The 27,254-nt window shown below is 43.8% G+C and overlaps 1 protein-coding gene across 2 annotated transcripts in view; it reads left to right on the top strand.

Moving 5' to 3' along the window:
* Window positions 1-25,767, top strand: part of pgr (progesterone receptor) — a 56,990-nt gene extending 31,223 nt beyond the window's left edge. Inside the window, exons 3-10 of one of the 2 annotated variants that reach the window (XR_002951249.2) lie at window positions 1,348-1,464; window positions 2,485-2,711; window positions 2,936-3,056; window positions 20,308-20,452; window positions 20,590-20,720; window positions 22,619-22,776; window positions 24,448-24,825; window positions 24,866-25,767. Coding sequence is in view for 1 of the 2 variants with exons in the window: in XM_024405203.2 (XP_024260971.1) it covers window positions 1,348-1,464; window positions 2,485-2,711; window positions 2,936-3,056; window positions 20,308-20,452; window positions 20,590-20,720; window positions 22,619-22,776; window positions 24,448-24,603 (1,055 nt within the window). In the remaining variant the exon portion in view is untranslated. Of the gene's footprint in view, window positions 1-1,347; window positions 1,465-2,484; window positions 2,712-2,935; window positions 3,057-20,307; window positions 20,453-20,589; window positions 20,721-22,618; window positions 22,777-24,447 lie in introns of both variants that reach the window. The other variant, XM_024405203.2, reaches the window with a different exon arrangement.
* Window positions 25,768-27,254: the final 1,487 nt, after the last annotated feature.

Here is a 27,254-nt window from a genome sequence, read left to right as displayed (position 1 = left end):
CTCGATCTGACCCTGGTCATTTTCATTCAGTCTGACCATGGTCATTTCACTCGATCTGACCCTGGTCATTTTCATTCAGTCTGACCATGGTCATTTCACTCGATCTGACCCTGGTCATTTTCATTCAGTCTGACCCTGGTCATTTCACTCGATCTGACCCTGGTCATTTTCATTCAGTCTGACCTGGTCATTTCACTCGATCTGACCCTGGTCATTTTCATTCAGTCTGACCCTGGTCATTTCACTCGATCTGACCCTGGTCATTTTCATTCAGTCTGACCCTGGTCATTTCACTCGATCTGACCCTGGTCATTTTCATTCAGTCTGACCATGGTCATGTCTCTCTGCTCTTTTTTTGTGTTCTTTTTCGATCTCTCGCAGACACTCAGTTGCTCTCTCTCCATCTCTTTCAGACACTAAATTGCTCTCTCTGCCTTTCACTCCCTCCATTTCTCGTTCTTTATCTCTCTCTCTGCCTTTCACTCCCCCCATTTCTCATTCTTTATCTCTCTCCCTGCCTTTCACCCCCCTCTCTCTCGCTCTCAAAAACTCTTCTCAATCTTCGGAGTACAATACCCATCTCCATTAAACATTATTACAGAGAGCCGAGTAGAACCCATCTTCATTAGACAATAATACACAGAGCCTTAGAGAACCCATCTCCATTAGACAATAATACACAGAGCCTTAGAGAACCCATCTCCATTAGACAATAATACACAGAGCCTTAGAGAACCCATCTCCATTAGACAATAATACACAGAGCCTTAGAGAACCCATCTCCATTAGACAATAATACACAGAGCCTAGTAGAACCCATCTCCATTAGACAATATTACTGAGAGCCTTAGAGCACCCATCTCCATTAGACAATAATACTGAGAGCCGAGTAGAACCCATCTCCATTAGACAATAATACACAGAGCCTTAGAGAACCCATCTCCATTAGACAATAATACACAGAGCCTTAGAGAACCGATCTCCATTAGACAATATTACTGAGAGCCTTAGAGAACCCATCTCCATTAGACAATAATACACAGAGCCTTAGAGAACCCATCTCCATTAGACAATAATACACAGAGCCTTAGAGAACCCATCTCCATTAGACAATAATACACAGAGCCTTAGAGAACCCATCTCCATTAGACAATATTACTGAGAGCCTTAGAGAACCCATCTCCATTAGACAATAATACACAGAGCCTTAGAGAACCCATCTCCATTAGACAATATTACTGAGAGCCTTAGAGAACCCACCTCTCTCTGAGATGATTGCCTTTGAAAAGTAATTCTAAAAACACACTTTAAACCACATTAGCTGTATTCTGTTCTTCTTTTCAACAGGACATCATAACTATCTCTGTGCCGGTCGAAATGACTGCATCGTGGATAAGATACGGAGAAAGAATTGCCCTGCGTGTCGCCTGAGGAAGTGCTACCAAGCTGGGATGATGCTCGGAGGTACCTTTGTGGTCATGTCTCTCTGTCTTCCTCTTCTACTAAATGAATGCCCTCCTCACCAATTATCTAGAGAACATCACATTAAAGGGGTTACAAATGAACACTCTCTCATCTCAAGCAGGAGTCACACACTTTGAAATCATCATTTCCAGTCAAGGAGAATGTTGAAATGGCCTTTCAGATAACACACAGAGACCAAACAAAATCATCACACCCTGTCATTACTATGTTCTTTCCCTTAGGATATTACCTTTTGGATGTTTAATGAACTACAGATGTAGGATCTTAATTTGATCACCCTGTTGCAGGAGAACCTTCCCACAATGCATGACATTTTAAACTTGTAGTGTAGTTGTAGTTTAAAAAAGTTTGTAATTTCCACTTTGAAATGTTCAGGCTTGATTTTCCCTAACGGAAAATGTATTAACTCCTACAAAAATGTAAATTAATTATAAACTACATAATAATTCACATTTCCTGTTGCTGCAGGATTATCTTCCTGCTGTAGCAAATTTGGCTCAAATTAAGATCCTACATCTGTATGGTAAAAACAGTTTATTCAAAAACTAAAGTGCTCTTGTAATAGCCTCTGTCTGACCTTTTGTTTGAAACATTTTATGGGTCATGGGTTATTGAGGAGGAGGTGTTATATTACGGGTTGTTAATCAGTCAACTGTTCAAGGCCGTACCAGTCATCCAAAATTACAACTTACAGAAAAATAAATGCATTACAGTAATTATTTAGTAGCATTTTTTTTAAATCCAGACTAACTAAACCTGAAAACAATATTCTTTAAAAAAATAATTATATCTTTTAACTCTGGCCTCAGACAGAATATCTTATGTCAGCCGACACATCACATCTTAATGAGGCTTCTTAATGAAGCATTTCATAGATGTTGAACCCCGTCTTCATTTCATTCAGCCCCGTGCCAATGTCTACATACAGTATGTGAATAACAAGTGTTCCTTGTACTCTTCACATGTTTTAACTGACCCTTGTGGTAATTATTGTCCCAGGGCGGAAGCTGAAGCGTTTTGGGGCCCTGAAGGCAGGTCCAGCCTTGATGTTCCAGGGGGCCTTATCAGCCCTGGGAGATGGTCTGGCCCCAGCCTTGATGTTCCAGGGGCCCTTGTCAGCCCTGGGAGATGGTCAGACCCTGGCCTCTCTACCATGCATGCCTGGCCTCAACGAGCTGCAGCTCTCCCCTCAGATCATCAGCATTCTGGAGAGCATTGAGCCTGAGGTGGGGTCGGAGTTTCTGATTCAGGGGGGGAATCCTAACCTCCACCTAAATCTAATTGTAACTTAGTCATGCATTGAAGTCAATAAGAGACTAAGGGAAAATATGACTCAAGGACAAGTTAGGTTTCATATTCATCATAGGCACCTTTTGCTTTGTATTGTCCTGCTGCTGACAATGGATTGACATTCAGGGATCAATCATGTACTCCTCTGTCCGTCTACCAGGTGGTGTACTCTGGCTATGACAACTCCCAGCCTGACATGCCACACCTCCTCCTCAACAGTCTCAACAGACTGTGCGATAGACAGCTGTTGTGGATCGTCCGGTGGTCCAAGTCCCTGCCAGGTAATAAAACAGTGTAATGATGTGTGTGGTTTATCAATGTCCTAGAATGTCCTGAGAGACAGACTGTGATTCATCTGGTGATCAAGTAACAGCAGGAAGAATGTCAACTGGTTTGATATCCTATCTTGACATCTGCACACGTTTAACCCATTCACACTTCATTAAACTGATGTAAAATGGAAGGTTTTCCCCCATGCGGATCCAAGTTAGGATTGGTCCATATGAGTTCCTTTACTGGAGTCAACCTGTACCACATTACAGACAGCAGTAGTAGCATGCAGTCGCCTTGGCCAGGTCTGCCAGGTAACAGAATAACTGTATTCAGGGTTGACTTATGATATGTTATAAGTCTATGTTTGCTTCCCAAATAACACACTATGCCCTATATAGTGCACTACTTTAGACTGGAGCCTATGGCACCCTATTCTCTAGATAGGGCTCTGGTCTATAGTAGTGCACTATGGCACACTGTGTCCTATATAGTGCACTACTTTAGACCAGAGCACTATGGCACCCTATTCTCTACATAGTGCACAACTATAGACCAGAGCCCTATTCTCTATATAGTGCACTACTATAGACCAGAGCCCTATGGCACACTATGCCCTATATAGTGCACCACTTTAGACCAGAGCCCTATGGCACCCTATTCTCTATATAGTGCACTAGTTTAGACCAGAGCCCTATGGCACACTATGCCCTATATAGTGCACTACTTTTGACCAGAGCCCTATGGGCTAGGCCTCCTCAGGGCCAACACACTCACCAGGGTCTCCATGGTCACCACACTCTAACCATGGCCACCAACAGTCACCAGCGTTCTGCAGCGAAGGTCTCACTCCCTAACGCTGGCAGGCAGAGATGCAGCCAGGGAGACCATGTGGAAAGTACGACCAATCCTTTCTTCTCTTTTCACACCCTTTATAACTAAACACCCTTTATCATTACTGGTAACCTCCTAAACACCCTTCATCACTAACGGTGACCTCCTAAACACCCTTTATCACTACTGGTAACCTCCTAAACACCCTTTATCACTAAACACCCTTCATCACTACCGGTGACCTCCTAAACACCCTTTATCACTACTGGTAACCTCCTAAACACCCTTTATCATTACTGGTAACCTCCTAAACACCCCTTTATCACTACTGGTAACCTCCTAAACACCCCTTTATCACTATTGGTGATCTCCTAAACACCCTTTATCATTACTGGTAACCTCCTAAACACCCTTTATCATTACTGGTAACCTCCTAAACACCCCTTTATCAGTACTGGTAACCTCCTAAACACCCTTTGTCACTACTGGTAACCTCCTAAACACCCTTTATCACTACTGGTAACCTCCTAAACACCCTTTATCACTACTGGTAACCTCCTAAACACCCTTTATCACTACTGGTGACCTCCTAAACACCCTTTATCACTACTGGTAACCTCCTAAACACCCTTTATCACTACTGGTGACCTCCTAAACACCCTTTATCACTACTGGTAACCTCCTAAACACCCTTTATCGCTACTGGTAACCTCCTAAACACCCTTTATCACTACTGGTAACCTGCTAAACACCCTTTATCACTACTGGTAACCTGCTAAACACCCTTTATAACTACTGGTAACCTCCTAAACACCCATGTCATATAGAATCCATACTGTATGTCGTGTCATGTAGAATCCATACTGTATGTCATGTCATATAGAATCCATACTGTATGTCATGTCATATAGAATCCATACCCTATGTCATGTCATGTGGAATCCATACTGTATATCATGTCATGTAGAATCCATACTGTATGTCGTGTCATATAGAATCCATACTGTATGTCATGTCATATAGAATCCATACCCTATGTCATGTCATATAGAATCCATACTGTATGTCATGTCATATAGAATCCATACCCTATGTCATGTCATATAGAATCCATACTGTATATCATGTCATGTAGAATCCATACCCTATGTCATGTCATATAGAATCCATACTGTATGTCATGTCATATAGAATCCATACCCTATGTCATGTCATATAGAATCCATACTGTATGTCATATAGAATCCATACCCTATGTCATGTCATATAGAATCCATACTGTATGTCATGTCATGTAGAATCCATACCCTATGTCATGTCATATAGAATCCATACTGTATGTCATGTCATTTAAAATAATATTTGTGGACAGAATACCTATGTAAGAAGAACACAAGTAATATGTCACAAACCTTGTTTGTATCCTGAAAGTACAAGGAGTGGCATGTTAGCACCAAACAGGTCTGGATTTCAGGCTACCTGCTTTCTATGAAATGATCAATATAAGTAGAAGATTGAAAACAAAGAAAGGGAAGGTTAGTTCCCATAAGGAGAGGTAATGATTTGACAGGAAGGGGAGGCTAGTTCCCATAAGGAGAGGTAATGATTTGACAGGAAGGGGAGGCTAGTTCCCATAAGGAGAGGTAATGATTTGACAGGGAGGGAAGGCTAGTTCCCATAAGGAGAGATAATGATTTGACAGGAAGGGGAGGCTAGTTCCCATAAGGAGAGGTAATGATTTGACAGGAAGGGGAGGCTAGTTCCCATAAGGAGAGGTAATGATTTGACAGGAAGGGGAGGCTAGTTCCCATAAGGAGAGGTAATGATTTGACAGGAAGGGGAGGCTAGTTCCCATATAGAAGATACTGTAATGATTTGAAAGGGAGGGAAGGCTAGTTCCCATAAGGAGAGATAATGATTTGACAGGGGTCTGGAAGGCTAGTTCCCATAAGGAGAGATAATGATTTGACAGGAAGGGAAGGCTAGTTAGTTCCCATAAGGAGAGGTAATGATTTGACAGGAAGGGGAGGCTAGTTCCCATAAGGAGAGGTAATGATTTGACAGGGAGGGAAGGCTAGTTCCCATAAGGAGAGATAATGATTTGACAGGAAGGGAAGGCTAGTTAGTTCCCATAAGGAGAGGTCATGATTTGACAGGGAGGGAAGGCCAGTCTTATAAGGAGAGGTAATGATTTGACAGGGAGGGAAGGCTAGTTCCCATAAGGAGAGGTAATGATTTGACAGGGAGGGAAGGCTAGTTCCCATAAGGAGAGGTAATGATTTGACAGGGAGGGAAGGCCAGTCTTATAAGGAGAGGTAATTATTTGACAGGGAAGGAAGGTTAGTTCCCATAAGGAGAGGTAATGATTTGACAGGAAGGGAAGGCTAGTTCCCATAAGGAGAGTTAATTTGACATATGTTATTATGAAACATGAAACACACACCATTAAATACAAGCCAGTCAAAAGCTGCAAAGCAATTATGGTTGACCAGAGATATATCTACCACTATGGTTGATCAGAGATATATCTACCACTATGGTTGACCAGAGATATAGCCACCACTATGGTTGACCAGGGATATATCTACCACTATGGTTGACCAGAGATATATCTGTGGTGATATATCTACCATTATGTTGACCTGTAGTGATATATTGACCACTATGGTTGACCAGTAGTGATATATTGACCACTATGGTTGACCAGTAGTGATATATCTACCATTATGGTTGACCAGTAGTGATATATCTACCATTATGTTGACCTGTAGTGATATATATACCATTATGGTTGATCAGTAGTGATATATCTACCATTATGGTTGACCATTAATGATATTTCTACCATTATGCTAGACCAGTAGTGATATATTGACTACTATGGTTGACCAGTAGTGATACATCTACCATTATGGTTGACCAGCAGTTATATAGTGATAAATATACCATGATGGTTGACCAGAGATATAGCTACCACTACGGTTGACCAGTATTGATATACAGTGCCTTGCGAAAGTATTCGGCCCCCTTGAACTTTGCGACCTTTTGCCACATTTCAGGCTTCAAACATAAAGATATAAAACAATTTTTTTGTGAAGAATCAACAACAAGTGGGACACAATCATGAAGTGGAATGACATTTATTGGATATTTCAAACTTTTTTAACAAATCAAAAACTGAAAAATTGGGCGTGCAAAATTATTCAGCTCCTTTACTTTCAGTGCAGCAAACTCTCTCCAGAAGTTCAGTGAGGATCTCTGAATGATCCAATGTTGACCTAAATGACTAATGATGATAAATACAATCCACCTGTGTGTAATCAAGTCTCCATATAAATGCACCTGCACTGTGATAGTCTCAGAGGTCCGTTAAAAGCGCAGAGAGCATCATGAAGAACAAGGAACACACCAGGCAGGTCCGAGATACTGTTGTGAAGAAGTTTAAAGCCGGATTTGGATACAAAAAGATTTCCCAAGCTTTAAACATCCCAAGGAGCACTGTGCAAGCGATAATATTGAAATGGAAGGAGTATCAGACCACTGCAAATCTACCAAGACCTGGCCGTCCCTCTAAACTTTCAGCTCATACAAGGAGAAGACTGATCAGAGATGCAGCCAAGAGGCCCATGATCACTCTGGATGAACTGCAGAGATCTACAGCTGAGGTGGGAGACTCTGTCCATAGGACAACAATCAGTCGTATATTGCACAAATCTGGCCTTTATGGAAGAGTGGCAAGAAGAAAGCCATTTCTTAAAGATATCCATAAAAAGTGTTGTTTAAACTTTGCCACAAGCCACCTGGGAGACACACCAAACATGTGGAAGAAGGTGCTCTGGTCAGATGAAACCAAAATTGAACTTTTTGGCAACAATGCAAAACGTTATGTTTGGCGTAAAAGCAACACAGCTCATCACCCTGAACACACCATACCCACTGTCAAACATGGTGGTGGCAGCATCATGGTTTGGGCCTGCTTTTCTTCAGCAGGGACAGGGAAGATGGTTAAAATTGATGGGAAGATGGATGGAGCCAAATACAGGACCATTCTGGAAGAAAACCTGATGGAGTCTGCAAAAGACCTGAGACTGGGATTTGTCTTCCAACAAGACAATGATCCAAAACATAAAAGCAAAATCTACAATGGAATGGTTCAAAAATAAACATATCCAGGTGTTAGAATGGCCAAGTCAAAGTCCAGACCTGAATCCAATCGAGAATCTGTGGAAAGAACTGAAAACTGCTGTTCACAAATGCTCTCCATCCAACCTCACTGAGCTCAAGCTGTTTTGCAAGGAGGAATGGGAAAAATGTCAGTCTCTCGATGTGCAAAACTGATAGAGACATACCCCAAGCGACTTACAGCTGTAATCGCAGCAAAAGGTGGCGCTACAAAGTATTAACTTAAGGGGGCTGAATAATTTTGCACGCCCAATTTTTCAGTTTTTCATTTGTTTAAAAAGTTTGAAATATCCAATAAATGTTGTTCCACTTCATGATTGTGTCCCACTTGTTGTTGATTCTTCACAAAAAATACAGTTTTATATCTTTGTTTGAAGCCTGAAATGTGGCAAAAGGTCGCAAAGTTCAAGGGGGCCGAATACTTTCGCAAGGCACTGTATGTACCATTATGTTGACCAGTAGGGATATATCTACCATTATGGTTGACCAGTATTGATATATCTACCTATAGCTATTATGGTTGACCAGTAGTGATATATCTACCATTATGGTTGACCGGAGCTATAGCTACCATTATGGTTGACCAGTAGTGATATATCTACCTACTGGTTGACCAGTAGTGATATATCTACCATTATGGTTGACCAGTAGTGATATATTGACTACTATGGTTGACCAGTAGTGATACATCTACCATTATGGTTGACCAGTAGTGATATTTCTACCATTATGGTTGACCAGTAGTGATATATCTACCATTATGTTGACCAGTAGTGGTATTTCTACCATTATGGTTGACCAGTAGTGATATTTCTACCATGATGGTTGACCTGTAGTGATATATCTACCATTATGTTGACCAGTAGTGGTATTTCTACCATTATGGTTGACCAGTAGTGATATTTCTACCATGATGGTTGACCTGTAGTGATATATCCACCACTACGGTTGTCCGGAGATATAGCTACCATTATGGTTGACCAGTATTGATATATCTACCATTATGTCTACCAGTAGTGATATATCTACCATTATGTCTACCAGTAGTGATATGTCTACAACGGTGTATGACTGTTACTAGGGTGACTAAGTCACTAGGTTACTACATTCACATTCTGATACACATCACTTGATGTACTTCAAATGGAGCAGAACAACTTGTTCTTGTTAATAACGTGATAAGATTATAACGTTGTTATTTACATAATAAACCATCTCAACTCAAATGACAGCAGATACGTATGAATAAAGGTAATGAACCATTTGAACTCAAATGACAGCAGATACGTATGAATAAAGGTAATGAACCATTTAAACTAAAATGACAGCAGATACGTATGAATAAAGGTAATGAACCATTTAAACTAAAATGACAGCAGATACATATGAATAAAGGTAATGAACCATTTGACCTCAAATGACAGCAGATACGTATGAATAAAGGTAATGAACCATTTAAACTAAAATGACAGCAGATACGTATGAATAAAGGTAATGAACCATTTAAACTAAAATGACAGCAGATACGTATGAATAAAGGTAATGAACCATTTGAACTAAAATGAAGAAGAAGATGTTCCAAGATGGCGTAGCAGTAAGTCGTCCTGTCTCGTCGTGTCCCTGTATATATCGTCTATTTTTCGTTTTTTACATATTTTTACATATTTTTCTTCAAAAACATTTTGCTAAACCTAAGCTTCCAAATACTCTCCTGCAACCCGCCTCACCCAATGTAACTATTTTTCCTAAAGTATTTATATTTACTTCGGAACCGGAACCCCTCAACTGAAGCTAGCCGGCTAACCACCAGCTATGCTAGCGGTCTTCAGCTAACCGGTCATCAGCTAAGCTAACCTTTAGCTCGGAAAGCTCTCGCCAGCTCGAACAACGCGACTCTAACCAGAGCATAACGGACCTATTTATTTTTCCATCCCCGGACTCATCCCTGGATTCCCACCGCAAACGGAACATTTCAGCTGGATCTTCACAACTAGCTATCTAGCTAAACCGCAACCCCGGATGATTACTCCTGGCTAGCGCTTCCACCCACTTAGCGTGAAGCTAGCCCGGCCAGCGCACCTGTACCACCACCGTAGCATACTCCTGGGCTACAATACCCGGGCCCACGACCGGTCTATCGATGTCACCGCATGAAGAGGAATAAACAGACTCACCCCATCGCGACGTCCCCTAAAGGCCAACTCTCTAGCCCTCGCTATCTCCCTGCTTGCTAAACTCGGCCTGCTAACTGCTAGCTTGTCTAGCCCCGGTCCGCTAACTGCTACCTTGTTTAGCCCGGGCCTACGAACTGTTAGCTTGTTAGCACAGGCCTGCTAACTGCTAGCTTGTCTAGCCCGGGCCTACGAACTGTTAGCTTGTTAGCACAGGCCTGCTAACCGTCTGAATCGCCGCGTCCCAAACACTCACCGGACCCATATTTACTTTCTATCTCTTCTTGATTTTTAATCTGTTTATACCTTTCCGGAAACCTGCCTCACCCAATGTGATACGGAATCGCTATTATTTTTAATTTTTAGAACACACTCAAGAACCTCCAGAAGCTAACCAGCTAACTAGCTACAAGCTATTTAGTCATTGTTAACTTTTTTTTTTCCAACCTGGATAACACTCGCCAGTCCAGCTTCCCTGCCCCATCCACCGCTGCCCCCTGGACACTGATCTCTTGGCTACATAGCTGATGCACTCTGGACTGTCCATTAATCACGGTACTCCATTCTGCTTGTTTATGTTTTATCTATCGGCCCCGTTGCCTAGTCAACGCCATTTTACCTGCTGTTGTTGTGCTAGCTGATTAGCTGTTGTCTCACCTACTGTTTAAGCTAGCTTTCCCAATTCAACACCTGTGATTACTGTATGCCTCGCTGTATGTCTCTCTCAAATGTCAATATGCCTTGTATACTGTTGCTCAGGTTAGTTATCATTGTTCTAGTTCACAATGGAGCCCCTAGTTCTACTCTTCATACCCCTGATAACTCCTTTGTCCCACCTCCCACACATGCGGTGACCTCACCCATTACAACCAGCATGTCCAGAGACACAACCTCTCTCATCATCACCCAGTGCCTGGGCTTACCCCTGCTGTACCCGCACCCCACCATACCCCTGTCTGCGCACTATGCCCTGAATATATTCTACCATGCCCAGAAACCTGCTCCTCTTATTCTCTGTCCCCAACGCTCTAGGCGACCAGTTTTGATAGCCTTTAGCCGCACCCTCATACTACTCCTTCTCTGTTCCGCGGGTGATGTGGAGGTAAACCCAGGCCCTGCATGTCCCCAGGCACCCTCATTTGTTGACTTCTGTGATCGAAAAGCCTTGGTTTCATGCATGTCAACATCAGAAGCCTCCTCCCTAAGTTTGTTTTACTCACTGCTCTAGCACACTCTGCTAACCCTGATGTCCTTGCTGTGTCTGAATCCTGGCTCAGGAAGGCCACCAAAAATTCAGAGATTTCCATACCCAACTATAACATCTTCCGTCAAGATAGAACTGCTAAAGGGGGAGGAGTTGCAGTCTACTGCAGAGATAGCCTGCAAAGTAATGTCATACTTTCCAGGTCCATACCCAAACAGTTCGAACTACTAATTTTGAAAATTACTCTCTCCAGAAATAAGTCTCTCACTGTTGCCGCCTGCTACCGACCCCCTCAGCTCCCAGCTGTGCCCTGGACACCATTTGTGAATTGATCGCCCCCATCTAGCCTCAGAGTTTGTTCTGTTAGGTGACCTAAACTGGGATATGCTTAACACCCCGCCAGTCCTACAATCTAAGCTAGATGCCCTCAATCTCACACAAATCATCAAGGAACCCACCAGGTACAACCCTAACTCTGTAAACAAGGGCACCCTCATAGACGTCATCCTGACCAACTGGCCCTCCAAATACACCTCCGCTGTCTTCAACCAGGATCTCAGCGATCACTGCCTCATTGCCTGTATCCGTTACGGAGCCGCAGTCAAACGACCACCCCTCATCACTGTCAAACGCTCCCTAAAACACTTCTGTGAGCAGGCCTTTCTAATCGACCTGGCCCGGGTATCCTGGAAGGACATTGACCTCATCCCGTCAGTTGAGGATGCCTGGTCATTCTTTAAAAGTAACTTCCTTACCATTTTAGATAAGCATGCTCTGTTCAAAAAATGCAGAACTAAGAACAGATACAGTCCTTGGTTCACCCCAGACCTGACTGCCCTCGACCAGCACAAAAACATCCTGTGGAGGACTGCAATAGCATCGAATAGTCCCCGGGATATGCAATTGTTCTGGGAAGTCCGGAACCAATACACGCAGTCAGTCAGGAAAGCTAAGGCCAGCTTCTTCAGGCAGAAGTTTGCATCCTGTAGCTCCAACTCCAAAAAGTTCTGGGACACTGTGAAGTCCATGGAGAACAAGAGCACCTCCTCCCAGCTGCCCACTGCACTGAGGCTAGGTAACACGGTCACCACCGCTAAATCCATGATTATCGAAAACTTCAATAAGCATTTCTCAACGGCTGGCCATGCCTTCCGCCTGGCTACTCCAACCTCGGCCAACAGCTCTGCCCCCCGGCAGCTCCTCGCCCAAGCCTCTCCAGGTTCTCCTTTACCCAAATCCAGATAGCAGATGTTCTGAAAGAGCTGCAAAACCTGGACCCGTACAAATCAGCTGGGCTTGACAATCTGAACCCCTATTTCTGAAACTTTCCGCCGCCATTGTCGCAACCCCTATTACCAGCCTGTTCAACCTCTCTTTCATATCGTCTGAGATCCCCAAGGATTGGAAAGCTGCCGCAGTCATCCCCCTCTTCAAAGGGGGAGACACCCTGGACCCAAACTGTTACAGACCTATATCCATCCTGCCCTGCCTATCTAAGGTCTTCGAAAGCCAAGTCAACAAACAGGTCACTGACCATCTCGAATCCCACCGTACCTTCTAAATCAATCAAATCAAATCAAATTTTATTTGTCACATACACATGGTTAGCAGATGTTAATGCGAGTGTAGCGAAATGCTTGTGCTTCTAGTTCCGACAATGCAGTAATAACGAACAAGTAATCTAACTAACAATTCCAAAAAAACTACTGTCTTATACACAGTGTAAGGGGATAAAGAATATGTACATAAGGATATATGAATGAGTGATGGTACAGAGCAGCATAGGCAAGATACAGTAGATGATATCGAGTACAGTATATACATATGAGATAAGTATGTAAACCAAGTGGCATAGTTAAAGTGGCTAGTGATACATGTATTACATAAGGATGCAGTCGATGATATAGAGTACAGTATCAACGTATGCATATGAGATGAATAATGTAGGGTAAGTAACATTATATAAGGTAGCATTGTTTAAAGTGGCTAGTGATATATTTACATCATTTCCCATCAATTCCCATGATTAAAGTGGCTGGAGTAGAGTCAGTGTCATTGACAGTGTGTTGGCAGTAGCCACTCAATGTTAGTGGTGGCTGTTTAACAGTCTGATGGCCTTGAGATAGAAGCTGTTTTTCAGTCTCTCGGTCCCAGCTTTGATGCACCTGTACTGACCTCGCCTTCTCGATGACAGCAGGGTGAACAGGCAGTGGCTCGGGTGGTTGATGTCCTTGATGATCTTTATGGCCTTCCTGTAGCATCGGGTGGTGTAGGTGTCCTGGAGGGCAGGTAGTTTGCCCCCGGTGATGCGTTGTGCAGACCTCACTACCCTCTGGAGAGCCTTACGGTTGAGGGCGGTGCAGTTGCCATACCAGGCGGTGATACAGCCCGCCAGGATGCTCTCGATTGTGCATCTGTAGAAGTTTGTGAGTGCTTTTGGTGACAAGCCGAATTTCTTCAGCCTCCTGAGGTTGAAGAGGCGCTGCTGCGCCTTCCTCACGATGCTGTCTGTGTGAGTGGACCAATTCAGTTTGTCTGTGATGTGTATGCCGAGGAACTTAAAACTTGCTACCCTCTCCACTACTGTTCCATCGATGTGGATGGGGTGTTCCCTCTGCTGTTTCCTGAAGTCCACAATCATCTCCTTAGTTTTGTTGACGTTGAGTGTGAGGTTATTTTCCTGACACCACACTCCGAGGGCCCTCACCTCCTCCCTGTAGGCCGTCTCGTCGTTGTTGGTAATCAAGCCTACCACTGTTGTGTCGTCCGCAAACTTGATGATTGAGTTGGAGGTGTGCATGGCCACGCAGTCGTGGGTGAACAGGGAGTACAGGAGAGGGCTCAGAACGCACCCTTGTGGGGCCCCAGTGTTGAGGATCAGTGGGGAGGAGATGTTGTTGCCTACCCTCACCACCTGGGGGCGGCCCGTCAGGAAGTCCAGTACCCAGTTGCACAGGGCGGGTTCGAGACCCAGGGTCTCGAGCTTGATGACGAGCTTGGAGGGTACTATGGTGTTGAATGCCGAGCTGTAGTCGATGAACAGCATTCTCACATAGGTATTCCTCTTGTCCAGATGGGTTAGGGCAGTGTGCAGTGTGGTTGAGATTGCATCGTCTGTGGACCTATTTGGGCGGTAAGCAAATTGGAGTGGGTCAAGGGTGTCAGGTAGGGTGGAGGTGATATGGTCCTTGACTAGTCTCTCAAAGCACTTCATGATGACGGATGTGAGTGCTACGGGCGGTAGTCGTTTAGCTCAGTTACCTTAGCTTTCTTGGGAACAGGAACAATGGTGGCCCTCTTGAAGCATGTGGGAACAGCAGACTGGTATAGGGATTGATTGAATATGTCCGTAAACACACCGGCCAGCTGGTCTGCGCATGCTCTGAGGGCGCGGCTGGGGATGTCGTCTGGGCCTGCAGCCTTGCGAGGGTTAACACGTTTAAATGTCTTACTCACTTCGGCTGCAGTGAAGGAGAGACCGCATGTTTCCGTTGCAGGCCGTGTCAGTGGCACTGTATTGTCCTCAAAGCGGGCAAAAAAGTTATTTAGTCTGCCTGGGAGCAAGACATCCTGGTCCGTGACTGGGCTGGGTTTCTTCCTGTAGTCCGTGATTGACTGTAGACCCTGCCACATGCCTCTTGTGTCTGAGCCGTTGAATTGAGATTCTACTTTGTCTCTGTACTGGCGCTTAGCTTGTTTGATAGCCTTGCAATCTGGTTTCCGAGCCGGTCACGGGTGCACCTCAGCAACACTCAAGGTACTAAACGATATCATAACCGCCATCGATAAAAGACAGTACTGTGCAGCCGTCTTCATTGACCTTGCCAAGGCTTTCGACTCTGTCAATCACCATATTCTTATCGGCAGACTCAGTAGCCTCGGTTTTTCGGATGACTGCCTTGCCTGGTTCACCAATTACTTTGCAGACAGAGTTCAGTGTGTCAAATCGGAGGGCATGCTGTCCGGTCCTCTGGCAGTCTCTATGGGGGTGCCACAGGGTACAATTCTCGGGCCGACTCTTTTCTCTGTATATATCAATGACGTTGCTCTTGCTGCGGGCGATTCCCTGATCCACCTCTACGCAGACGACACCATTCTATATACTTTCGGCCCGTCATTGGACACTGTGCTATCTAACCTCCAAACAAGCTTCAATGCCATACAACACTCCTTCCGTGGCCTCCAACTGCTCTTAAACGCTAGTAAAACCAAATGCATGCTTTTCAACCGATCGCTGCCTGCACCCGCATGCCCGACTAGCATCACCACCCTGGATGGTTCCGACCTTGAATATGTGGACATCTATAAGTACCTAGGTGTCTGACTAGACTGCAAACTCTCCTTCCAGACTCATATCAAACATCTCCAATCGAAAATCAAATCAAGAGTCGGCTTTCTATTCCGCAACAAAGCCTCCTTCACTCACGCCGCCAAGCTTACCCTAGTAAAACTGACTATCCTACCGATCCTCGACTTCGGCGATGTCATCTACAAAATGGCTTCCAACACTCTACTCAGCAAACTGGATGCAGTCTATCACAGTGCCATCCGTTTTGTCACTAAAGCACCTTATACCACCCACCACTGCGACCTGTATGCTCTCATCGGCTGGCCCTCGTTACATATTCGTCGCCAGACCCACTGGCTCCAGGTCATCTACAAGTCCATGCTAGGTAAAGCTCCGCCTTATCTCAGTTCACTGGTCACGATGGCAACACCCATCCGTAGCATGCGCTCCAGCAGGTGTATCTCACTGATCATCCCTAAAGCCAACACCTCATTTGGCCGCCTTTCGTTCCAGTACTCTGCTGCCTGTGACTGGAACGAATTGCAAAATCGCTGAAGTTGGAGACTTTTATCTCCTCACCAACTTCAAACATCAGCTATCTGAGCAGCTAACCGATCGCTGCTGCTGTACATAGTCTATTGGTAAATAGCCCACCCATTTTCACCTACCTCATCCCCATACTGTTTTTATTTATTTACTTGCTCTTTTGCACACCAATATCTCTACCTGTACATGACCATCTGATCATTTATCACTCCAGTGTTAATCTGCAAAATTGTAATTATTCGCCTACCTCCTCATGCCTTTTGCACACATTGTATATAGACTCCCCCTTTGTTTTCTACTGTGTTATTGACTTGTTAATTGTTTATTCCATGTGTAACTCTGTGTTGTCTGCTCACACTGCTATGCTTTATCTTGGCCAGGTCGCAGTTGCAAATGAGAACTTGTTCTCAACTGGCCTACCTGGTTAAATAAAGGTGAAATAAAAAAATAAAAAATAAAAAAAAACAGTAGATACGTATGAATAAAGGTAATGAACCATTTAAACTAAAATGACAGTAGATACGTATGAATAAAGGTAATGAACCATCTCAACTCAAATGACAGTAGATACGTATGAATAAAGGTAATGAACCATTTAAACTGAAACGACAGCAGATGCGTATGAATAAAGGTAATGAACCATTTAAACTAAAATGACAGTAGATATTGTAAGTATGAATAAAGGTAATGAACCATTTAAACTGAAACGACAGCAGATGCGTATGAATGACCGAAGATACTGTTTAAATACTGTATAGGCTCGTGCCCAGTGACACGTGCCTACCAGATGAGCTAAATGCCTTTTATGCTCGCTTCGAGGCAAGCAACACTGAAGCATGCACGAGAGCACCAGCTGTTCTGGATGACTGTGTGATAACGCTCTTGGTAGCCGATGTGAACAAAACCTTTAAACAGGTCAACATTCAAAAAGCAGCTGGGCCAGACGGATTACCAGGACGTGTACTCAAAGCATGCACGGACCAACTGTCAAGTGTCTTGACATTTTCAACCTCTTCCTGACCGAGTCTGTAATACCTACATATCTACACCACCAGACCATCCCCAGTGGCCAAACACGACTCCAACACCATCGTTAAGTTTGCCGACAACACAACAGTGGTCACCGACAACGATGAGACGGCATGTAGGAAGGAGGTCCGAGAACTGGCAGTGTGGTGCCAGGACAACAGCCTCTCTCTCAGTATGAGCAAGACTAAGGAGCCGAACGTGGACTACAGGAAAAGGCGGGCCGAACAGGACGCCATTAACATCGAAGGGGCTGTAGTGGAGAGGGTCAAGAGTTTCAAATTCCTTTGGTGTCCACATGACCAACAAACTATCATGGTCCAAACATACCAAGACAGTCGTGAAGAGGGCACGACAAAACCTTTTCCCCCTCAGGAGACTGAAAATGTTTGGCATAGGTCCCCAGATTCTCAAAAGGTTTTAGAGCTGCACCATCGAGAGCATCCTGACCGGTTGCATCACTGCCTGGTGTGGCAACTGCTCGGCATCTGACCATTTGGCGCTACAGAGGGTAGTGCGTACGGCCCAGTACAGCACTGGGGCCAAGCTTCCTGCCATCCAGGACCTATATACCAGGCGGTGTCAGAGGAAAGCCCTAAAATTGTCAGAGACTCCAGTCACCCAAGTTATAGACTGTTTTCTCTGCTACCACACACAAGTGGTGCCGAAGCGTCAAGTCTAGGACCAAAAGGCTCCTCAACAGCTTCTACCCCTTTTGTACACTGCTGCAACTCGTTGTTTTTTAAATCTATGCATAGTCACTTCACCCCGACCTATGTACAAATTACCTCAACTAGCCTGTACCCCTCCACATTGACTCGGTACCGGTACCCCCTGTATATAGCCTCCACACTGACTCTGTACCGGTACCCCCTGTATATAGCCTCCACACTGACTCTGTACCGGTACCCCCTGTATATAGCCTCCACATTGACTCTGTACCGGTACCCCCTGTATATAGCCTCCACATTGACTCTGTACCGGTACCCCCTGTATATAGCCTCCACATTGACTCTGTACCGGTACCCCTGTATATAGCCTCCACATTGACTCTGTACCGGTACACCCTGTATATAGCCTCCACATTGACTCTGTACCGGTACACCCTGTATATAGCCTCCACATTGACTCTGTACCGGTACCCCCTGTATATAGCCTCCACATTGACTCTGTACCGGTACCCCCTGTATATAATCTCCACATTGACTCTGTACCGGTACCCCCTGTATATAGCCTCTACATTGACTCTGTACCGGTACCCCCTGTATATAGCCTCCACATTGACTCTGTACCGGTACACCCTGTATATAGCCTCGTTATTGTTATTCTTATTTTGTTACTGTTTATTATTATTTTTTACTTTAGTCTATTTGGTAAATACTCTCTTAACTTTTCTTGAACTGCACTGTTGATTAAGGGCTTGTCAGTAAGCATTTCACGGTAAGGTCTACACTTGTTGTATTCAGCATTTCACGGTAAGGTCTACACTTGTTGTGTTCGGCATTTCACGGTAAGGTCTACACTTGTTGTGTTCGACATTTCACGGTAAGGTCTACACTTGTTGTGTTCGGCATTTCCAGGTAAGGTCTACACTTGTTGTGTTCGGCATTTCACGGTAAGGTCTACACTTGTTGTGTTCGGCATTTCACGGTAAGGTCTACACTTGTTGTGTTCAGTATTTCACGGTAAGGTCTACACTTGTTGTGTTCAGCATTTCACGGTAAGGTCTACACTTGTTGTGTTCGGCATTTCACGGTAAGGTCTACACTTGTTGTGTTCGGCATTTCACGGTAAGGTCTACACTTGTTGTGTTCGGCATTTCACGGTAAGGTCTACACTTGTTGTAGACTCAAATGACAGTAGATACTTTATATATGAATAGAGGTAATGAACCATTTCAACTCAAATGACAGTAGATACTTTATATATGAATAGAGGTAATGAACCATTTCAACTCAAATGACAGTAGATATATAAAGGTTATTCTTCCTACTTTTCCATTGATGTTTTGGTCATTTAGCAGACCCTTTTTCCATTGATGTTTTGGTCATTTAGCAGACACTCTTATCCGGAGTGACTTACATTCAAGTAAGGCAGGTCAAAAACAACACAAGTAAGGCAGGTCAAAAACAACACAAGTAAGGCAGGTCAAAAACAACACAAGTAAGGCAGGTCAAAAACAACACAAGTAAGGCAGGTCAAAAACAACACAAGTAAGGCAGGTCAAAAACAACACAAGTAAGGCAGGTCAAAAACAACACAAGTAAGGCAGGTCAAAAACAACACAAGTAAGGCAGGTCAAAAACAACACAAGTAAGGCAGGTCAAAAACAACACAAGTAAGGCAGGTCAAAAACAACACAAGTAAGGCAGGTCAAAAACAACACAAGTAAGGCAGGTCAAAAACAACACAAGTAAGGCAGGTCAAAAACAACACAAGTAAGGCAGGTCAAAAACAACACAAGTAAGGCAGGTCAAAAACAACACAAGTAAGGCAGGTCAAAAACAACACAAGTAAGGCAGGTCAAAAACAACACAAGTAAGGCAGGTCAAAAACAACACAAGTAAGGCAGGTCAAAAACAACACAAGTAAGGCAGGTCAAAAACAACACAAGTAAGGCAGGTCAAAAACAACACAAGTAAGGCAGGTCAAAAACAACACAAGTAAGGCAGGTCAAAAACAACACAAGTAAGGCAGGTCAAAAACAACACAAGTAAGGCAGGTCAAAAACAACACAAGTAAGGCAGGTCAAAAACAACACAAGTAAGGCAGGTCAAAAACAACACAAGTAAGGCAGGTCAAAAACAACACAAGTAAGGCAGGTCAAAAACAACACAAGTAAGGCAGGTCAAAAACAACACAAGTAAGGCAGGTCAAAAACAACACAAGTAAGGCAGGTCAAAAACAACACAAGTAAGGCAGGTCAAAAACAACCACATATCACGGTCATTGCAAGTAAAACAAGCTTTCTTGAAAACATTCACCTATTCTTTTCTCTGGTTTGTTGACAGGGTTCCGTAGCCTCCACATCAACGACCAGATGACACTCATCCAATACTCCTGGATGAACCTAATGGTGTTCTCTCTGGGCTGGAGATCTTTCCAGAATGTCACCAGTGAATACTTATACTTCGCTCCTGATCTTATCCTTAGCCAGTAAGTTGTGTTAATGTTCTATATTTAAAATCGGCATTGAATCAAACAAATTTGTTTTCACTTATCCAACTATTTAGTTAAAACAATAAAATCCCACTATGATATATCTGAATATGAATATTGTAATTGTCTCCCAGGGATCGTATGAGGAGATCTCCCATATATGACCTGTGTCTGGCCATGCAGTTCATTCCTCAGGAGTTTACCAGCCTCCAAGTCACCAAAGAGGAGTTCCTCTGTATGAAAGCCATCATGATTCTCAACACTGGTAAACACAACACACTACCACTTCCTCTTTAAAACATTCAATTGACTGATGAACCCTACGCTACCTCTTCTGGCCCACAGACTTCTGTTAGGATCAAATAAGAACAAACAGAAGACATCTGAAGCCGTTGGTAATGTCTTGGTTACACTACTGTCTCTGTCCTAAATGGTGCCCTGTCCCACATAGCCCATATGGCTCTGGTCAGAAGTAACATACTATATAGGGAACAGAGTTCCATCTGGGACACATATATTGCCACCAGATGTAGAAATATACAGTGTTTCATAATGTGTTGTTGAACTGGGAAAAAGGTGAACTGGGACAAAGATTTATGAAGCAGCTGTTATTAAGTAACAGTTCTACATTGACCTTTACATGAACAGAGACTGAAGCCATGGAAAACAAGTTCATGGTCAGGTCTCAAGAAATCCAAAGGGAGCCACTTTAATTCTATAAAACGTAAAAACACATTTTATGAGAGTAGTTGATATATCCACAAAGTTATTAAATTCAAGTAAAATCAAGATAAAGATGTTAAACACATGACACACGGACAGTGATGTTGTAAGCCTAAAAAAACAAAAACAAATGGTCACTATTTATGTCACTGTCTCTCTCACTTTCTCCCTGGTACTTCAGGAGAACGCATATTTACACTGGATATTTACACTATCTTCACACTGCATATTTACACTGGATATTTCACAATGTATATTTACACTGGATATTTCACAATGTATATTTACACTGTATCTTCACACTGCATAATTACACTGCGTATTTACACTACATATTTCACACTGTATATTTACACTGGATAATTACACTGCATATTTACACTACATATTTCACACTGTATATTTACACTGGATAATTACACTGCATATTTACACTACATATTTCACACTGTATATTTACACTGGATAATTACACTGCATATTTACACTACATATTTCACACTGTATATTTACACTGCATAATTACACTGCATATTTACACTACATATTTCACACTGTATATTTACACTGGATAATTACACTGCATATTTACACTACATATTTCACACTGCATATTTACACTGCATATTTACACTACATAATTACACTGCATATTTACACTGTATCTTCACACTGCATATTTACACTGCATATTTACACTGCATAATTACACTGCATATTTACACTGTATCTTCACACTGCATAATTACACTGCATATTTACACAACATATTTCACACTGCATATTTACACTACATAATTACACTGCATATTTGCTCACTCATGTGTAAAATAAAATTACCTCAAGAAATATAATGTAATTCTTAGTCTAATGGTCCATTTATATTGAAATGATGCGAGACTATTAAAAGGCCCAGTGCAGTCAAACATGTGATTTATCTGTGTTTTATGTATATTTGAACACTATGATGTTGGAATAATACTGTGAAATTGTGAACATGATAATAAATGCCCTTGTAGGGTAGGAGCTGTTTGAAAAGACTGCCTCGAATTCTTGTCTGTTTTGATGGGATGAATTATTGGCCCACCATGTTGACATCGCCGTGTGGTAAATTAGTTCATTTTAAGATTGAAAACAATCACGGTAGGGAACTTAATTGTTACCCAGAAATGACTTGATGTTCAGATAAAAACAGCTGCATTGGACCTACAGTAACATCTCTGTGAATTAGAGTTCAGAGCAGTCTGACCTTCCATGTCTAAAATATAGGATACATCCCAAATGGCACCCTATTGCCTATATAATGGACCGGATGCCTATGGACCCTGATTAAAAGTAGTGCTCAATACAGGGAATAGGGTGCCATTTGGATGAAGACATTTTGTTTCCGGGTTGATGACCCATTGTCCCTGGTCTCTCTCTCTCTCTCTCTCTCCGTAGTTCCATTGGAGGGTTTAAAGAGCCAGGCCCAGTTTGAGGAGATGAGACAGAACTACATTCGGGAGCTGACCAAGGCTATCCATCTGAAGGAGAGAGGCATGGTGGCCTCCTCTCAACGCTTCTATCATCTCACCAAGCTCATGGATGCCATGCATGAGGTACTGGACAGGACAGGACAGGAAGTCACTGCTCTATCATAAGCCCTGTTTATACCTGCGTCTAACATGTGTCCATTGTCCTGATCTTGTCCACATTGTGATTGTGTACACATTTTTAAACCGGTGTAGACAACCAATTGTGATCTGATTTTGATGACATCTTCCTGACCGTCTCCGGAGGTAGTCGGAGACGCACCTTGTACAGATATCCTTAAAGTGTAAACGAATCCGGTCAACCAAAGCGTATAACTTTGGCCAACAATCACGGGCCTTTAGATCAAGGTGTGATGTGGAAGTTTAATATTCCCCTGTGCCTTTAGATCAAGGTGTAATGTAGTATAATGAACCAATATGATATAGGCTTTAATATGAAGGTCTCTTTAGGTTACTTTCAGGTGTTTTTCCTTTATAAAGCCATCTGCTTTACATCCTTAGCACTTTTTATGGATTGACGCTTTAATCCATTTTGATAATGTGACCATATGTCTTGCTATCGGCTTTGTAATTGAGGTTACGATAGCGGGATAGGTACCTATTACACCGACTCGTAAATCACTGGATGAACGTTTCAGAAACTTGTTTTCGATGACCATGATTTGTTGAGGACAAAACGCTGACATGCTCCTCCCCCATCTATCCCCTCCCACATCTATCCCCTCCCATCTCCCCCCTCCCCCATCTCTCTCCCTCCCACATCTATCCCCTCCCACATCTATCCCATCCCACATCTATCCCCTCCCACATCTATCCCATCCCCCTTCCCACATATATCCCCCTCCCCATCTCCCCCCTCCCCCATCTCTCTCCCTCCCACATCTATTCCCTCCCACATCTATCCCTCCTCCCACATCTATCCCTCCTCCCACATCTATCCTCCTCCCACATCTATCCCTCCTCCCACATCTATCCCCCTCCCACATCTATCCCTTCTCCCACATCTATCCCCCTCCCACATCTATCTCTCCTCCCACATCTATCCCCCTCCCACATCTATCCCTCCTCCCTCTTCCCTCCTCCCCATCTATCCCTCCTCCCACATCTATTCCCCTCCCACATCCCCCCTCCCCATCTATCCCTCCTCCCCCATCTCTCCCTCCTCCCCCATCTATCCCTCCTCCCCCATCTCTCCCTCCTCCCCCATCTATCCCTCCTCCCCCATCTCTCCCCCTCCCCCATCTCTCTCTCCTCCCCATCTCTCCCTCCCTCCCCATCTCTCCCTCCCTCCCCCTCCCCATCTCTCCCCCTCCCCATCTCTCCCTCCCTCCCCCTCCCCATCTCTCCCTCCTCCCCATCTCTCCCTCCCTCCCCCTCCCCATCTCTCCCCCTCCCACATCCCCCCCCTCCCCATCTATCCCTCCTCCCCCATCTCTCCCTCCTCCCCATCTATCCCTCCTCCCCCATCTATCCCTCCTCCCCCCATCTCTCCCCCCCTCCCCCATCTCTCTCTCCTCCCCCATCTCTCCCTCCCTCCCCCATCTCTCCCTCCATCTCTCCTCCATCTCTCCCCCATCTCTCCCTCATCCCCCATCTCTCCCTCATCCCCCATCTCTCCCTCCTCCCCCATCTCTCCCCCTCCCCCATCTCACCCTCCTCCTCCATCTCTCCCCCTCCCCCTCCATCTCTCCCTCCTCCCCCATCTCTCCCTCCTCCCCATCTCTCCCCCTCCACCAGATTGTGAAGAAAGTGAACCTGTACTGTCTTAGTACCTACATCCAGGCTGACGCCATGAAGGTTGAGTTCCCTGAAATGATGTCAGAGGTCATCTCCTCCCAGCTCCCCAAGGTCCTGGCCGGCATGGTCAAGACCCTCCTCTTCCACGCCAAGTGACCAATCACAGGAGACAACCAAACCTGCACCGCGCAAAGCACCATGGAAGAATAGAATATACCCAAAGAGCAAGAGTTGAATAAATATTTTATAAACGTCATCATATATCAAATCAAATATCGAGAAAATGTTATGTTGATTTGAAAATAGGTCTTTGTCCGGTGGGTGTATCATATCTTTGAAACTAAGAAAATGTAAGTTAAACGTGAAGGTTTTGGAGAGGTGATATTTGGACCAAGTTAAACGTGAAGGTTTTAGGGAGGTGATATTTGGACCAAGTTAAACGTGAAGGTTTTAGGGAGGTGATATTTGGACCAAGTTAAACATGAAGGTTTTAGGGAGGTGATATTTGGACCAAGTTAAACATGAAGGTTTTGGGGAGGTGATATTTGGACCAACTTATATGTGAAGGTTTTGGGGAGGAATTAGTTGGGTTTATGTTTGTGGCAGAATGATTCCTTCTCCAAGGTCTGTTTGCCCTGTCTGATGTCCAATAGTCCAGATATGTCCTCCAGTCAGACCTCTGTGGTGAATCCATCAAAGATACTGTAACGGTGCCTCCCTTCAATTCACTCTTATCTTTTGAGGTGGTGGAATTTTATATATAGAAGTTGTGTTTGCATTTTTAATTTGTGAGAATTACTGTTTTTACAAGACTTGTAAGAGAGCTAGGTTACATCCCAAATGGAACCCTATTCCCAACAGTGCACTGCTTTTGACCAGAGTGCCATGGGCTCTGGTTGAAAGTAGTGCACTATGTAGGGAATAGGGTGCTGTTTGAGATGCAACCTTAAAACTGGTATACCAAGTTTAGCTTTTTGCGTTTGTTTTCAGTTACGTACATGTCACACTCCCTGCTTCATGGCTGGGCAGGCACTTATATATCTCATGTTCCGCAACTTACATTTTCGTACAAAATACACAATGCCATTCTATTTCATGTACCATTAAATTACATAACCACTGTATTTTTTTATCTCATTGAGTTAAAATATATTTTAAAAGAGAGACCTGAGCACAAGGGGAATGATGTTATTTCAATGCCATTGCTATTCGCAGAAATGTGGAAAAATAAATGTTCCATTGCGCTGCGATAAGGAAATACCATCTGAACCTCCTCCCCGATCCTCAAGATAAAGACATATAGAGCGAGAGAGATAAAAAGAGAAAAAGAGGAGAGTGATAGTGGGAGGACAAAGAGAGAGATGAGAGAGAGGAGAGAGATAAAGGGAGGAAAAAGAGAGAGAGGAGAGAGATAAAGGGTGGAAAAAGAGAGAGAGGAGAGAGATAAAGGGAGGAAAAAGAGAGAGAGGAGAGAGAGATAAAGGGAGGAAAAAAAAAGAGAGAGAGGAGAGAGATAAAGGGAGGAAAAAGAGAGAGAGGAGAGAGATAAAGGGAGGAAAAAGAGATAAAGAGAGAGAGGAGAGAGATAAAGGGTGGAAAAAGAGAGGAGAGAGAGAGAGGAGAGAGAGGAAAGGGGAGGAAAAAGAGAGAGAGGAGAGAGATAAAGGGAGGAAAAAGAGAGGGAGGAGAGGGATAAAGGGAGGAAAAAGAGAGAGAGGAGAGAGATAAAGGGAGGAAAAAGAGAGAGATGGGAGAGATAAGGGAGGAAAAGAGAGGAAAAAGAGAGGAGAGAGATAAAGGGTGGAAAAAGAGAGAGAGGAGAGAGATAAAGGGTGGAAAAAGAGAGAGAGGAGAGAGATGAGAAAGATAAAGGGAGGAAAAAGAGAGAGATGAGAGAGATAAAGGGAGGAAAAGAGAGAGAGGGGAGAGATCAAGGGAGGAAAAAGAGAGAGAGGAGAGAGATAAAGGGAGGAAAAAGAGAGAGAGAGGAGAGAGATAAAGGGAGGAAAAGAGAGAGGGGAGAGATAAAGGGAGGAAAAAGAGAGGAGAGAGATAAAGGGAGGAAAAAGAGAGGAGAGAGATAAAGGGAGGAAAAAGAGAGGAGAGAGATAAAGGGAGGAAAAGAGAGAGAGGAGAGAGATAAAGGGAGGAAAAGAGAGAGAGGAGAGAGATAAAGGGAGGAAAAGAGAGGAGAGAGAAAAAAGGGAGGAAAAGAGAGAGAGGAGAGAGATAAAGGGAGGAAAAAGAGAGAGAGAGAAAGAGGAGAAAGATAAAGGGAGGAAAAAGAGAGAGAGAGAGGGATAAAGGGAGGAAAAAAGAGAGAGGAGAGAGATAAAGGGAGGAAAAAGAGAGAGAGGAGAGAGAGAGAGAGAGATAAAGGGAGGAAAAAGAGAGAGAGGAGAGAGATAAAGGGAGGAAAAGAGAGAGGGGGGAGAGATAAAGGGAGGAAAAAGAGAGGAGAGAGATAAAGGGAGGAAAAAGAGAGGAGAGAGATAAAGGGAGGAAAAAGAGAGGAGAGAGATAAAGGGAGGAAAAGAGAGAGAGGAGAGAGATAAAGGGAGGAAAAGAGAGAGAGGAGAGAGATAAAGGGAGGAAAAGAGAGGAGAGAGAAAAAGGGAGGAAAAGAGAGAGATAAAGGGAGGAAAAAGAGAGAGGAGAGAGATGAGAAAGATAAAGGGAGGAAAAAGAGATATGAGAGAGGGAGGGAGGAGAGAGATAAAGAGAGAGAGATGGTGGGAGGAGAGAGATCAAGAGAGAGTAGAGGAGAAATAGAGAGGAAGGAAAGGAGAGAGAGGGAGGGAGGGAGG

The sequence above is a fragment of the Oncorhynchus tshawytscha genome, linkage group LG13 (genome assembly GCF_018296145.1).
Source record: "Oncorhynchus tshawytscha isolate Ot180627B linkage group LG13, Otsh_v2.0, whole genome shotgun sequence".
NCBI lineage: Eukaryota > Metazoa > Chordata > Actinopteri > Salmoniformes > Salmonidae > Oncorhynchus > Oncorhynchus tshawytscha.
Note: the sequence above shows the minus strand (reverse complement) of the source record. Positions and strands in the feature narration are given on the sequence as shown.